The sequence below is a fragment of the Arvicanthis niloticus genome, chromosome 5 (genome assembly GCF_011762505.2).
Source record: "Arvicanthis niloticus isolate mArvNil1 chromosome 5, mArvNil1.pat.X, whole genome shotgun sequence".
Classification (NCBI taxonomy): Eukaryota; Metazoa; Chordata; class Mammalia; order Rodentia; family Muridae; genus Arvicanthis; species Arvicanthis niloticus.
Window position 1 is genome coordinate 84,699,813 of NC_047662.1, and position 14,497 is coordinate 84,714,309.

General features: G+C 44.1%; 1 protein-coding gene and 1 pseudogene across 6 annotated transcripts in view; both read right to left on the minus strand.

The window, feature by feature from the left end:
- Positions 1-1,627: 1,627 nt before the first annotated feature.
- LOC143442431 (small ribosomal subunit protein uS12 pseudogene) lies at positions 1,628-2,137 on the minus strand (annotated as a pseudogene).
- Positions 2,138-2,166: 29 nt separating this feature from the next.
- Positions 2,167-14,497, minus strand: part of C5H9orf43 (chromosome 5 C9orf43 homolog) — a 29,536-nt gene continuing 17,205 nt past the window's right edge. For 2 of the 6 annotated variants that reach the window (XM_076934844.1, XM_076934843.1), the window contains exons 7-14: positions 13,269-13,429; positions 12,513-12,660; positions 12,077-12,146; positions 11,534-11,570; positions 9,742-9,821; positions 7,190-7,302; positions 5,574-5,640; positions 2,167-5,353 (exon numbers count right to left, since the gene is read on the minus strand). In XM_076934844.1, coding sequence (XP_076790959.1) covers positions 5,121-5,353; positions 5,574-5,640; positions 7,190-7,302; positions 9,742-9,821; positions 11,534-11,570; positions 12,077-12,146; positions 12,513-12,660; positions 13,269-13,429 — 909 coding nt within the window. In that variant the 3' untranslated portion in view covers positions 2,167-5,120. Of the gene's footprint in view, positions 5,354-5,573; positions 5,641-7,189; positions 7,303-9,741; positions 9,822-11,533; positions 11,571-11,783; positions 11,828-12,076; positions 12,147-12,512; positions 12,661-13,268; positions 13,430-14,497 lie in introns of all 6 variants that reach the window. The other 4 variants (XM_076934845.1, XM_076934846.1, XM_076934847.1 and 1 more) reach the window with 3 other exon arrangements.

Genomic DNA, 14,497 nt, shown 5'->3' on the forward strand with positions numbered 1-14,497 from the left:
AAGCCTGAAATCTCAAGGGCCAGCTCATCAGACATTCTCCAGAGTGCCAGAAACAAGGGAAACCTTAACTCTACAAGGTTGAAGGCAAGAACCAACTCCCAGAGGTTGTCTTCTGAACTCCAGATGTCCACAGCATCTGCATACACACACACACGCACACGCACACGCACACGCACACGCACACGCACACGCACACGCACACGCATGCGCACATTCACACACATTTTTTTAGACTGTAAAGACTATTATAGTTTCTGAGGGTTGTTTCACTAAGTAGTTGGGTTAGTTAAAAAATAATTAGACCTTCTAAGCCAAGCTGTGGTGGTGCAGTGCCTTTAATCCCAGCACTCAAGAAGCAGGGGCAGGCAGATCTCTGAGTTCAAAGCCAACCTGGTCTACAGAGTTAGTTCCAGGACTGTATAAAGAAACCCTGTCTTGAAAAACAAGACAAAACCCAAACAAGACCCACAAATATTAGGTCTTCTATTCTGGGTCTGAATGTTCAGTAAAATTAAGTAAAAATGGGTCCCACCTTGTCCCCCACTCCTCACCCCGGGAAATTGTACCTGGCGATAAGTCTTGAGGTAGGCTAAGAAGTGGAAACAGTAATAAAATTCATCCCACAAAGAAAACATTCTACAATACACACTCAAGAACTAGCTATTTTCAGGAAAACAGCCCACATAACAGCTCTTTGATTTCTTCTGCTGTGAAAGTTCAGCTAAATATAGCTCAAGTTAGTAACACGGTGATGTCATGCAGTGTTGAAGGAAAGAGTGGGAGGCGGCAGGTTTGGCTTTCTACTTTCGTCTGCTTTGAGACCATGTTTGATCCATTCTTCTAATCAAACTGTACTCAGAGTAATGACATAATTGATGAGGGAAAGCTTCTCTTCAAAAATCTCAGACTTGGCCCAGAGTTTCTCTCGGTGACACAGGATCTAAGAAGCTCCATTGTTCTCCAGTGAGTCTTTGAGAATATCATAGAGGCATACAGCAAAGAGACACTATTCTACAGGCCAGATGGAACAACAGTTAAGGGCACTGTTGTTCTTATAAAAAAAAAGGAGGGGGGGGAGGGGTCTGGAGAGATGGCTCAGTGGTTGGGAGCGCTGGATGTTCTTCCAGAGGACCTGAGTTTAATTCCCAGTCAGCACAGAGTGGTTTATGATCATCTATAATGGGATCTGATGCCCTCTTCTGGCATGCAGGTCACTGGTGTACATGCAGATAGAGTATGCATACATATACAATAAATAAAATAAATCTTTTTTAATCCCAGGTTTTGGCACCCACATGGTTACTCCATTTCCACAGGATCTGATTCCCTCTTCTGACCTCAGTGGGCACCAGGCATACACATGGTACATATGTACCCTCGTAGGCAAAACAGTAAAGACATGAACTGGACATTTTAGAAAAAGAGGAGGGAGAAACTTTTTTTTTTTTTCAAGAAAATATTCAAAAGTGGGCAGGCAAGATAGCTCAGTGGGTATAAGCACTTGCTGCCAAGTCTGACAACTCAAGTTTGAACCCAGAGCCCCTCGTGGTGAGGGAGAGAACCAAATCTCACAAACCAATATACGAGTGCCACATGTGGGCACATGTGCATGCCCACACAAACACACAGACACACACACTGGTGTATTTTTTTTCGGAATATGAAAATTTATTACTGTGTTTCCATTGTCAAATTTTATGATCTTGGTCTTTCCTTCTTGCCTTTGTATAGAGCCAAAGAGATACATTGGCTACTTTAACCACCTTAAAGCGGACTCCAGGAATATCACCTACAGCATGACTTTGCGACCAAATCTAGCAACCAGAACTTCATCATTTTCCTCAATAAAGTTCAAGCAGCCATCATTGGGCACAGATGCTGTGACCTTCTTGCCGTTCTTAATGAGCTGCACCCTGACACACTTCCTGATGGCAGAATTTGGCTGTTTGGCTTTATAATTTAAAACCCCTACTTTTTCCAGCACAATTCCCTTTGCATAAGAGGCACCCCCAAATGGATTGGCCTTGAGGGCTGTGCCCAAGTGGGCTTTCTTGTACTGTTTATCATGCCACTTCTGGTCCTGTCGGTGACTGCGGAGCTTCCGGGCAGTACGGAGACCATGACACTTGCCCATCTTGCCGGCGCCATGGGCCCAAGAGAAAGCACACTGGTGTATTTTTAAGTTATTTCCTTTTTTAAAAATTGTTTATTTTTATTTTACGTGCATTGGTGTTTTGCCTGCATGTATGCAACCAGTATTAATTTTTGCAGAATGAAATAATTTTTTGGATTTTTTAAAATGCTTTTCTTTTAGAGACATATATTGAAGTACTTGTGAATAAAATGAATCTTTCTTTAATAATCTAGTGAAAGGAGGGGATAGAAATGGAATAAGATTGACCTCCAAATAGGGGTCGCCATCCCTGGGACTCACTCTGATTAATCACAAAGGAAGACAAGTAGCCTACTGAGCAGAGGGACAAGTCAGATGCTGATTGAACATGGTGACAGACAGTGGGACATGGACTGGAGGATGAAGGAAGAAAAGCAGAGGTGAAAAGATACGACCTTGCACTAGGAGACCTAGAGTCTTGCCCAGCTCCATCACTCCCAGTTGACAATCTCATTCAAGTCACATCTACCCTTCTGGCTCCAGGTCCTCACCTTTAAAACTATGGGTTTAAATTCCCCCTCATTAAAACTACCAGACAATATGTACAATCCAAATTTTTCTTAAATTTTATTTGTGTGTTGTGGATGTGTGTGGGGGCAGTATGAGCCATGTCAAACACAAGGACGACATGAGAACCAAGGATCAAGCTTGGATCTTCAGCCTTGCACTGCAGGTACTTTCACACACTGAGCCATTCCACCTGCCCCAAATCCTCATTATTACAGCATTTAAGAATTATAAATCAAGATACCACATACTCTTCTCCTACTTGACTAGTTGTGGTTGTTTGAATAGCCCCTATAGGCCCATTGATTAAATATTTGCCACCCGGTTGGTGGAACTGTTTGGGAAGGATTAGGTGTGGTCTTGTGGAAGGAGATCTGGCTTTGAGGCTTCAAAGGACTTACACTAATCCCAGTGCTCTCTCCTTCTCTGTCTCATACTCTCAGACCAAGATGTAAGCTCTCAGTGGTTCCTGCTGCCATATCTTACTCCATCATCATGGATTCTAAGCCTCTGAAACCCAGAGAGGAAATGAAACATTTTGCTTTATAAATTGTCTTGGTAGTGGTGTCTTGTCAAAGCAATAGAAAAGTAACTAAGACACCAGTATATCCTTATGAACTGGAAGTCCATCATCATTCAGCCTTGCAGATAGATTCCTTGAGACACCACACCTGACATCCAGTACAATCTAAGTTCACTGTCCATCCTTCATGTCTCCAGCTCCCACTGTGATAAGGTAATTCACACCTGCAGATACCCCAGTCCCTATGCCCAAGCTCTGGATGCATCCCTTCTAACTAGCCCTTCCTCAAACCCAGCAGCACACATTTAGATGACAGTCTCATGAAAGAGCCATGCAGAGGCCATGGAGGTGAATGTGAGAGACCATTTAGTCAGGGAATTCTAGAGCTCCAGATGTCAGTAGCCAAATACAAAAGAAGAAATGAGACTTCAAGAAGGTGTGCTTAGGAGACACGGGGGGTAATATAATCAAAATACATTGTGTGTATTGTTAAGTTCCTAAAGACTTACATTTTAAAAAGAAGGTATGCTTATCCTTGGCCTTATAGACTTCTCCTTTCATTATGAACAACATTAGCTAGAAAAACTAAACAACAGTAGGTCTCTTTCTAAACTATGTGATCCAACCCAACCAAGGGCCTTTCTTAACAATGCCCCGGGTAGTATGAACTTTAGAATTTTGCTATATTATATTATATTACACAATATTATATTTATTATGTTAAATTTCCTGTACTTTTTATGCAACTTTGAATTTTTACCAGTTAAAAGATTTCTGGGATTTTTTTGTTTGTTTGTTTGGTTTGGTTTCATTTAGTTTTTTTGGTTTTTTGAGACAGGGTTTCTCTGTGTAGCCCTGGCTGTCCTAGAACTCATTCTGTAGACTAGACTGGCCTCAAACTCAGAGAGCCACCTGCCTCTGCCTCCTGAATGCTAGGATTAAAGGCATGGGCCTTTAATGGGCAATACCACCCTGTTAAAAGTTGTTTAAAGGACTAAAAATAGTTGGGGGAAAAATCCATCTAAAACAAAGTTAGGAGGCTCCTGAGACTCTGGAATTCTGGGTCTTTGTGAACATTGACATTCCCCTTCAGACTAGATTTCTTAAGAACTGGAAAGCTAAGCTCTTCAGAGTTGGTATGAATTCCAGGAAAAGAAGAAGAAAGAAGGAGGAGAATGTACAGATTAAAAGAGAACAGAGCATATGGAACAAGTGCATGTTAATGGACCTTGTCTGAATTCTAATGTGACTATATCAACTATAAACAAACAAAAAACCTTAGTGACACATGGAAATTTAAATATGCTTGCATATTTGAAATCAAGCAATCAGTATTAATTCTGTAGAATGAAATAATTTTTAGATTTTTAGTGCTTTTCTTTAGAGATACATATTGAATTATTTGTGGATAAGATAAACTTTTCTTTAAATAATGTACTTTTAGGTGGGAATACTACACAGTGATTATCACTCAATAATAGTGCAGGCCCCATTGCCAAAGAGAACCATCTCCAGGGACTGAGGAGCAGTTAGGGATATTGTGAAGGTTCCCATGAACCCAGCTTCCCAGCACTGCAAACACTTCTGAAAAGAGATAAAGGGGACCCCCCCCCAAAAAAAAAAAAAACCAGACATGAGCAAGTGCTACCTTCTCTCTTCCTGGAAACAGAGAAAGAGTCTTTGCTAGAAGGGGTTGTGTTTAATTGTGGGAAAGCTGCCTATATTCCGTGGGATTAGGGCTTTTTCTCACTCATTTTGGAGGTAAAAAGTAAATGAAGAGTACGGGGTGTCTAGGGCCTGGTCCTGACAGAGGATCCAGAGAACAACATTCTCTCTTTTCTTCCCTGTGTCCAAGGTTGTTGTCCTCAGAATACCAAGAACTCTTCTGGCCAAGGCTGCCCCGAGTGATGACTTGAGCTAAGCTTCCAGAGGTGCTTCACCCTGTGCCTTGGAATGATGGCTTTCCTCCTCCTCCTCCTCCTCAGTGGCCTGCAGAATCCTCAGCAATTTGAGCTCAGGGTTCCAGCCGATGCCGTCCATAATTCTAGAAAGGTTCTTGGGGCTGCTGTCTTTGCTGGAACCCTCAACGCCCACCACAGTCTCTTCCTCCTCATCAAGATCCTGGTAAATTGTGTCATATATGCCATCACCTAAAAGAAGACCCAATCATTAATTGTATGGCAAATTTCTCTCAAATGACTGTAACAAGCAGCATTTCAGGAAAGACCAGGGTCTCTTGAGGAGGTCTCCAGAGGATAAGGGCTGGGCTCACACTTACAAACCAGACCCCATTCCTGAAGTCAGTCACCCAGACTAGCACAGGGTCAGCTCTCCCCATCCTCAGGCACTTATTAAGACTGCTCCACTTACCCTCCTCCGCACTGGTGTAGTAGTCTGTGTAGTAGCTGCCAAACTCATACACCTCATCTAAGGGGACCTAAAAGTCATTGGGGTAAGCAGAAGAAATGTGAATACAGACCCTAGCAAACTAAAAGAGTTCTCGAAAACATACTTATCTTGGGGAAATTAACATCTAAGACAGGATAAAGATCCACTTCCTAGAACTGAAAGCAAACCCATCTCATATACGCTCTGCTTTCCAGACCAGCCAGATGAAACCAGGACCCACTTCTCCCCATTTCCAGAAGTCAACTAAAGAAGCCCTGCCTCCAGAGATGGCTGCCAGAACAGCCATGCTTGCATCAAGAGACATGGTCTATTCTTACACCTGGGAATTTAAGTGAAATGGTGCCTTCTTCAAGCAAAAAATGGTGTAAGAAGTAACACTGTTTCAGCTCTAAGTTGATCACTGAAGGAGCAACTAGAAAAAATGATTAATAAATAATTAACGAAAAAAAAAGCAGGCTAGAGGGATAGCTCAGCAGTTAAGAGAAATTGTTGCTGTTGTGGAGTTTAGGCCCAGCAACTACACCAGGAAGCAAACATCTACCCACAATTCCAATTTGAGTCCCGGGTGATCTGATGCTCTCTTGAGGACCATCAGCACTGCACATCCACGATACACATTCACTTTCTCCTCCCTCTCCTCTCCTCTCTCCTCTCTCCTCTCTTCTCTCTCTTCTCCCCCTCCCTCCTCCCCTTCCCTCCTCCCCCTCCCCCTCCTCTCCTCTCTCCTCTGCCTCTCCTCCTCCTCCCCCCTCTTCTCCCCCTCCTCCCTCTCTCCTCCCCCCTCCCCTCCCCCTCTCCTCCCTCTCTCCTCCCCCCTCTCCCCTCTCTTCTCTCTCTTCTCTCCCCTCCCCCTCTTTCCTCTCCTCTCTCCTCCCCCTCTCCTCTCTCCTTCCCCTCTCCTCTCTCCTCCCCCTCTCCTCTCTCCTCCCCCTCTCCTCTCTCCTCCCCCTCTCCTCTCCTCTCTCCTCCCCCCTTCTCCTCCCCCCTCTCCCCCTCTCTCCTCCCCCCTCTCCTCCCCCTCTCTCCTCCCCCCCTCCTCCTCCAATCTCTCCTCCCCCTCCTCCTCTCTCTCCTCCCTCTTCCCCCTCCTCCCCTCTCTCCTCCCCCTCCTCCCCCCTCTCCTCCCTCTTCCCCCCTCCTCCCCCCTCTCCCCTTCTCCTCCTCCCCTTTCTCCCCTCCTCTCCTCTTCTCTCTGTCTCTGTCTGTATCTGTCTCTCTGTTTCTCAGTCTCTCTCTCCTCTCTCTCCCCCTCTATCTCTAGCATTGCACATACACATAAAATAAAATGTGTTTTTAAAAGACAGAAAATGACTGGTTCGTTGTTACACATCAATAAATTACTTAAAGAGAAATCATAGAAGAGAACACAGGCAACAATGCTAAAACCCCTCCCAGTAGCACTGAATGACCTCAAGTAGGTGAAGACTGACTGTCCAGTCAACCCACAGACTTATTAGAAGAAACAACACAACATGGACTAGGCATGGTGGAATGAGCTTGTGATTAGTCTTCAGAAGACTGAGGCAGAAAATCAAATCTGAAACTGGGCCTCAGCAGAGGCCTTGGTGTATACTCACATGTCTCTCTGAGGATGTTTCCTCCTCTTCCAACAGCTTTTGTTCATTTTCCTGTCCTGACATGCTAAATCCTTCTTGGTCATGGAAGAAAGATCTTGACATGGTTTCTTCCCCTGGAACAGAACCAGTAGGGCATGGGCCTCCATGAATGTTAAAGGTTGCTAGGTGTGAGGCTTGTTTGTATAATATATACATATATATATGTATATAATATATATAATATATACATATATATTATATATACATATATTATATATGTATATATTCATATATTATATATGTGTGTATATATTATATATATATATATACATATATATATTCATATTCATGTTCCTCCTTCAGGAAATAGTCTCCATGTCAAGGTTATCAGAAAATATTCTCCCTGCTATGGTTGTCAGGGAATATTCTCAATGCCAAGGTTAATGACTCCATGATAATCAGAGACAGCACAAGTCTAGGAAGCAAAGATGTGTCTATGTCCTTAGCAAAAATGGTAAATGATGAGACTTTCAGGAAAGCCCTTAAGGCTGTGGAAAAGAACTCTAAAAAACATGAGTTTAAAATATATAAACAGGATTTCTCAACTCTGCAAAATATAAGGATGTAATATGAATTATATGAGGGGCTTCACAGATCTAAAGAAACAGGGACAGTTCCACTAGCAGACAACTTGTCAGAAAGGTATTAAGGAAGGAGTTGAAGAGATTTGGGGAGTGGTGATCACAGGACAAGATCCTACCCAGCTAAGTTTATTGTTTGTGCTTACAAAAGCAGGGAGATTCCAGAGTTCAAGGTCAGCCTGGAACAGAGCTAATTTAAGGCCCAGGCATAGTAGGAATCAAAAGCTGGATTCCACCCAGCTAGCTTATTGTCTGTGCTTACAAAGGCAGGTAGGTCTCTAAATTTATTTGCAATGTTAAAAAAAAAAAAATGTACTTGCTGTCTTTTCCTAGGAGTCAAGGGACTAAGGTCAAAAAATTTTGATTAGTGGAATAATCAAGAGGGAACCTGGGGTGAAGGGTTGAAATGATATGTAAATAAAAGATGGGCTTTGGTCTGTGAGAACTGAGCTATTTGGATGAGCTGTCTGGAGATATCCAGAGAAAGCTGTCTTGAGCAGAACAGACACTGTTAGTTTGTACCCATAATTTGACTTCAAGTCATTTCTTTCATAGATCTCAAACACCCCTTCCTCAGAATCCTTCACCAAGCCAAGGCTGGTCCTTGGCACTGATGGAATTATGTGACCTAGTAACACAAAGCCAGTTCAATCTTCTTCTTATTGGCATTTCATGTCCTATTGTTAGAATTCTAGCTGACCCCCAGAGTGGGAAGTGGGACCTTGTGAATTCCTTTTTGTCAAGGTGTGCCTTTAAAATAGATATAGCTATAGATATATATGTGTATATATGTATATATATATGTATGTGTATATCATATATAATGCATATGTATGCATTTTTAAGAAATGTACCTATTTATGAGTTTCCATGTGATGTTTCAAAATATGCACACCTCCTATAAAGCCTCTTGGACTCTATTTGTAATACTGTTTACCTAGGCTGTAATTGCATCTGCTAGAGACTAAAAATGAAAGTAAAACATATATTAGGACCCAGTGCCAGCTGTGATGGTACACAAAGAACTCAAGAGGCAAAGGTAGGGGGAATTTGGAGTTCCAGCCCAACCTGATCTACACAGCAAGTTCAAGGACAGCTGGGACTACACAGTAAGACTCTGCCTCAAAAAGTGGGGAAGAGGGCTTGAGAAATGGCTCAATGGTTAGAAGAACTGGCTGCTTTCCCAAAGGACCCAAGTTCACATCCCAGAATACACACTGCAGCTCACTACCATCTGAAACTGTAGTCCCAATGCCTTCTTCTGGCCCCCTTGGGCACCACATACACATGGTCCACAGATACATATGCAAAACACCCATAAACATAAAATTAAATTTTAAAAGAAAGAGAGAGAGAGAGAGAGAGAGAGAGAGAGAGAGAGAGAAAGAGAGAGAGAGAGAGTGGCCATTGCTGGAGTGGCAAGAACCAAATGAAATCTAATCCCTTTATGACTTCTGTCTGAAGCAAGAATCATAAAAGGCATTTCAGTGTATCTTTGCACATTCATGGGAATGTCACATCTTCCCCAATTTTCAAAGAGCCAAGACTAAAGTATGTTCAAACTATGCCCATCTGAAAGGACAATGAAATTCATGTTCTACAAGGACACCTCAAAAGTCATCAAATTGGCAAAGCAGTCAAGTTTTCAGAAAGAAAGGTGTCATCTATATTGACTGGGTAGTGTGGATAAAAAGCCAACGGCACAATTGTCCATGTGAGCACTCACCCCAGCAAGGTGTCATCACCAGGCTAAAGCCAGACAAAGCCAAATCTCACCCTGTAGGATAGGAAAGGACAAATACAAAGAAGGAGCAATTGAAAAGTACAGAACGAAAGTAATATCATATGTAAGCTGCATTCAAAACTTGTCAATGACAGAGACAGATGAGACAAAGGTGCCCAGGATTCCTCAAGAGGTACAAAGTATCCTACCTGCAATCATCAGCATCAAGAGAAATTGAAGCTGCAAGTCAGGCATGGTAGTGACATGGATGACTCCTGTCATTCTAGCACTTAGAAGCAAGGAAAGAAGAATCAAGAGTTCAAGCTCAACCTGACCTATACAGTGAGTGCCAAGCCAGCTTGGGCTACACAGTAGGAACCTGTCTCATCAAGGAGCTGCTAGCTCTGTTTCCACCTGTTACTAGCCCTCTTTTGAGAATGTGATTTGTCCTTCTCTGGTAATAACCCAGCAGACCCCATTAGCTTCAGTTGTTTCTGTTACACATGCTGTTTTCTCAACAACATCCTTAATGAACTCAACCTCTCGATTTTCAGTTTTCTCTAGACAGTTTCCAAGCATTTTGTTTCCTATTGGCTCCCAACAAGCCCTGATTCTCATCCAAACTTCATACTAGCAGCACTGGAAAGCGTTAACAGACATTGAAGACAATTCCAGAAATTCTAATCTAAAACATATAGGGTTCAGGTTGCTTGTTAAAGAGTTTTAAAAGCCTCTTAGTTGGCTTCAGTGTGCAGCCAGGGTGGACCTACTGCCCTGAGAAATAAAGGCCAAATCCATGTGCAGACTTCCCCCTCTCCACACACCCCTAAGTACTCACAGCTACACTAGGCAGTCACACTCCTCCAAGATGCCTCTTCACAAGCTATTCTCAATTCTGGGAATTCTTTTCCCATACCAGGAAGCCATACATGTTAAAGAGCCAATTGACAAGTCAACTCTTCTGTAAAGCCCTTCTCTACTCAGAGAAGACAGGCCACTGCTCCATGACTGTAACTCAAAGAGGAACTCTGGTCACCCAAGCAAGACAGCTCTTGTTGGAAGAAGCACAGAGGTATCAGAATAGAATTGTGGAAGTGGTAGTGATCACTCTGGATCTGAACTCACCTTGGACAAATCTCCTATCCTGGGCCTCAGCCTCTTCTACTTCCTACATGAAGCTCAACGCCCTTTGTAGACCTTCAGGCTAACAGATGTTGCTGATACCAGAGACAATAGTGAGATGTGACAGAAAGCAAGGGGCCGCAGGTGCCTCTCACCTGATTCCACTCAGGACCCCAGATTCCAGAGGGAATTCTGAAAATCCTGTTGTTTGCAGAGTAAAGCCAGCAACACACAGTCTGAACAAGGAAGAACAATCTTACAAGATTCAGGGTGAGTCTTTTCCTGGCCCTTTCCACTCTGCATTCAAGCTTGGAAATGTCAGCCAAACAGTGCTACGTGTATCCCTCAGTCATAGGAGATCAGAATTCCAAAAAGAAATGTACTATTCTAGATTTCAATATGAACACTAGCCAAAAAATGGTTGCCTGCTGAATATTGGCTACTGTTGATACAATGTGTTGACTGCCAGCTGAACTTCAGAACTCTTGCCAGCTTTTAGTGTGGAAGCCAGAGGGCTCATGAGAAAAAGATATGTCCATGGACCCTCCTGCCTCAGCCTGTGATGTATGATATAGGCATGTATCACTACACCCTGTCCTCACTCTGTTCTTCCTAAAGCAAGGTCTGAAGAAACTCCAACTATGAGTCAGTCTTCTCTCAGATGCCCATGTAAAGAGGTACATGGCCTAGCCTGCCTGTTCAGTGACTATCCAGGTAAAGGATGATTTGAGATAGGCCAGCTAGCCAGACTCAGCTTTCCCAGAACCAGTCTGAATGCCTGACAGAGGTAAGTTTCAAAAAACAACAAAAGCATGCTTGACTTCTGCCCTTCACCACATCCTAGGATTCTACTTGACTAAGCAAAGGTAGTATACATACCCATACCGTACTGGTCCAGGACACTTCTCCCGGCTTTCTTCTCGAAAATAAACATGAAATTAACATGAGAAGGAACCGAATTAGGGCTTTGGGAAGTGAAGAAAACTTTTGCAAAAAAGAAAGAACTTTTAATGACTGTCACGGCAATCTCAAAACCACAGCCAGGCAGCCAGGGGAGAACCCTCCTCTTAGGTATCCCTTCCCGGCCCACGCCACACCCACATCCCAGGGGCTTTCCTCAAGACTCTACCTGTTTCTTAGAGGTTTTCGACTTCCCCTGCTGCATCAAGGATTCTGGTAACCAGAGAAGCTGGCTCAGTTCTCTCCCCCCCACTGACTTCCCACACCTTCTGCTAGGCTACCTACAGTGACCCACCCCACTACGTGACTCTCCTTCCCTGGCCAGGACCAAGCAAGAAGCTTCTCTGAAACTGGAGTCTCCTGAGTTCATCACATGCACCTGTGTGACTGTGGCAGGAAACAGAACTGAACAGGAACCACATGACCTTAGAGAACTATGTGGTGTTGAGGGGAGGGTGGTACCTGAAGATCCCTCGCCTCGCTTCCTGGAGCGCAGCTTCCTCAGACGAGCAGGATACCGCAGTGATGGTTTCTGCCAGGGGTGAGAGTTATTAACAAAAAAGCCTTTCTGTGGGTCTTTCTTTGTTCCAAATACACGTATCTACCTACCTAGTCTATAAACATGTTTTGAGAAACTGATGTATTGCAGCAGGATTGTACCAGTGTCCGAGGACAAAGGAAATGGAGTTGGAAACAGTCCAGAAGAACCAGAGGCATCCCTCCCCTTGCCCATCCCCCTATACTGACTTCTACTTCCATACAATCTAGCCCTCAGATCTTCAAGGCCTGGGTCCAGAGTAGCAGAGCAGAACAAAGTATAAACAGAAAACCAATTCCGCCTTGAAGACAGATGGGCTTGAGCTTCTCGTAGGCCTCCTCTGAGGTGCGTGGCTCTTACTTGCAGGGTGAGGCGTTGGATAGTCAGATACATCTTAGATGAGATAGCACTATCGGTCCGGCTCTTTTCCAGGGGAAGACTCTTTCTCATCTTGGACAACTCTATCTTCACCTCAGGGTAAGACATGGCTTTCTCATGTTCCAAGATGCTAAAGGGGACAAAGATACCCAGACAGTCAGCAGCATGTCTTCCCAGAGAGTGGGGCTAAAGAGAAAGACAAAAAGGGCTGACATCTGAAGACACTTCCACTTTGGCTCTAAACAGGCTTGCAAGGGCTCCCTCGGTAACACATTTCCCGCTCAACTAGCATGACCACAACTGAGTCTCTTATAGGCTTGCTGTATGCCCGGCTTTAAATCACTAACCCCTTCTAGCACCCAAGGGCAAATGTTATCACCCTCCTCAGTGTGTAAACGAGGAGGGCTACCAATATTCACAAAGCCAATCAAGTCTCAACATACAATTCAAAGGAGTCACACTCCAAAGCACACACACCATTCTGCCTCCCAAATGGACAAATGTCTATAATTAATCTGTGAAAGAAACAAAAGGAGAAGAGAATTTCAAGTGAGAGTGCACATAGTGTGTTCTGTCTGAGTCCAGCGGATGGTCAGTATTGGATGGCCGTGGCAGTCAGTGGACACAAACAAGCAGGGTCACAGCTGACTCCCTGTTCTCAGAGCACAGTTTTGCTTTTACTCAGCTTCAATGAAAAGCAGGGTTCCGGCTCTCCCCACACAGTGCCATGATGCTCACCACTCCTTCAGGAGATCCTGGGGAAGCATGTCAACTTGGGCCCAGAGTGGTATGTTTTCAGAACTTAATTGATCCAAGAAGTGTACTGGAGATGGGGGAGGGACAATCACTGCTGGACTCTTCAAGTACCGCCTTCCAGGGTACAGAGATGGCTTGCTTTTCTGGAAGAGAAACAATGCAAGAAATTCTCTAAAGCGTCCTTGTCAAGCCTGTTTCTTCCCACCAATATTCCACCCTGACAAATGAAGCTCCTTGATTCCAGACCGTGTCAATTTGATTGAATTAAAAACACTGAGGGGGCTGGTGAGACAGCTCAGTGGTTAAGAGCACTGACTGCTCTTCCGGAGGTCCTGAGTTCAAATCCCAGCAACCACATGGTGGCTCACAACCATCCGTAATGAGATCTGATGCCCTCTTATGGGTGTCTGAAGACAGCTACAGTGTACTTACATATAATAATAATAAATAAAAAATCCTTTAGGCTGGAGGGAGCAGGGAGTGGGGGGGGGTAGGGAAAGGTCAGGGGAGCAAGAGAGAGAAGGGAAGTGGGGGAAGGAAAACAACACTGAAGTGGCTGGCAATGAGAATCAGTGGTAAATAGCCCTTGCTGCACAAACTGGAGCCCATGATGGAAGGAGAGAATCGGCTCCGAAGAGTTGTCCTTTATGTCTATACCCATGTGATGGCACACATGTGCTTACACACACACACACACACACACACGCATGCACACACACTAATTATGATGATGACCTCAACAGCGGAGACAATTACGATGATAACAACAATAAATAAAAATGTTAAAGAGATTAGTGAAGCACCCTCTGGATGTACCTGGCCCTTACAGGAGTGTAAGGAGTGGATTGCCCTTTAATGGACTCATAATATGGAGAATAACTGGGAAGCAGTTAGGGAAAGTGTCTGGTTGGCAGTAGTAGGCACCTGGACACGTGGCCCTAGAGGCCACAGCTCTCCCTAGCTGCTTGCTGCACTCCCTTCTCTCTGTAGCCAGTCTATCAAGACCTGACCATCCTCTGCCACATGCTCCTACCATCCCAACATTCTGCCAGGCAGGCGAGGCCAAGCAACCACATGAGCTGACAGAAATCTCTTCTTCTGTGAAGTTTCTCTCTCAGGTATTTTGGTGACAAACACCACCACAACAAATAACACGCAGGCCTCTTTCAATTTCCCCACCTCCTCTCCATCATGAAAGACACCCAACTTCT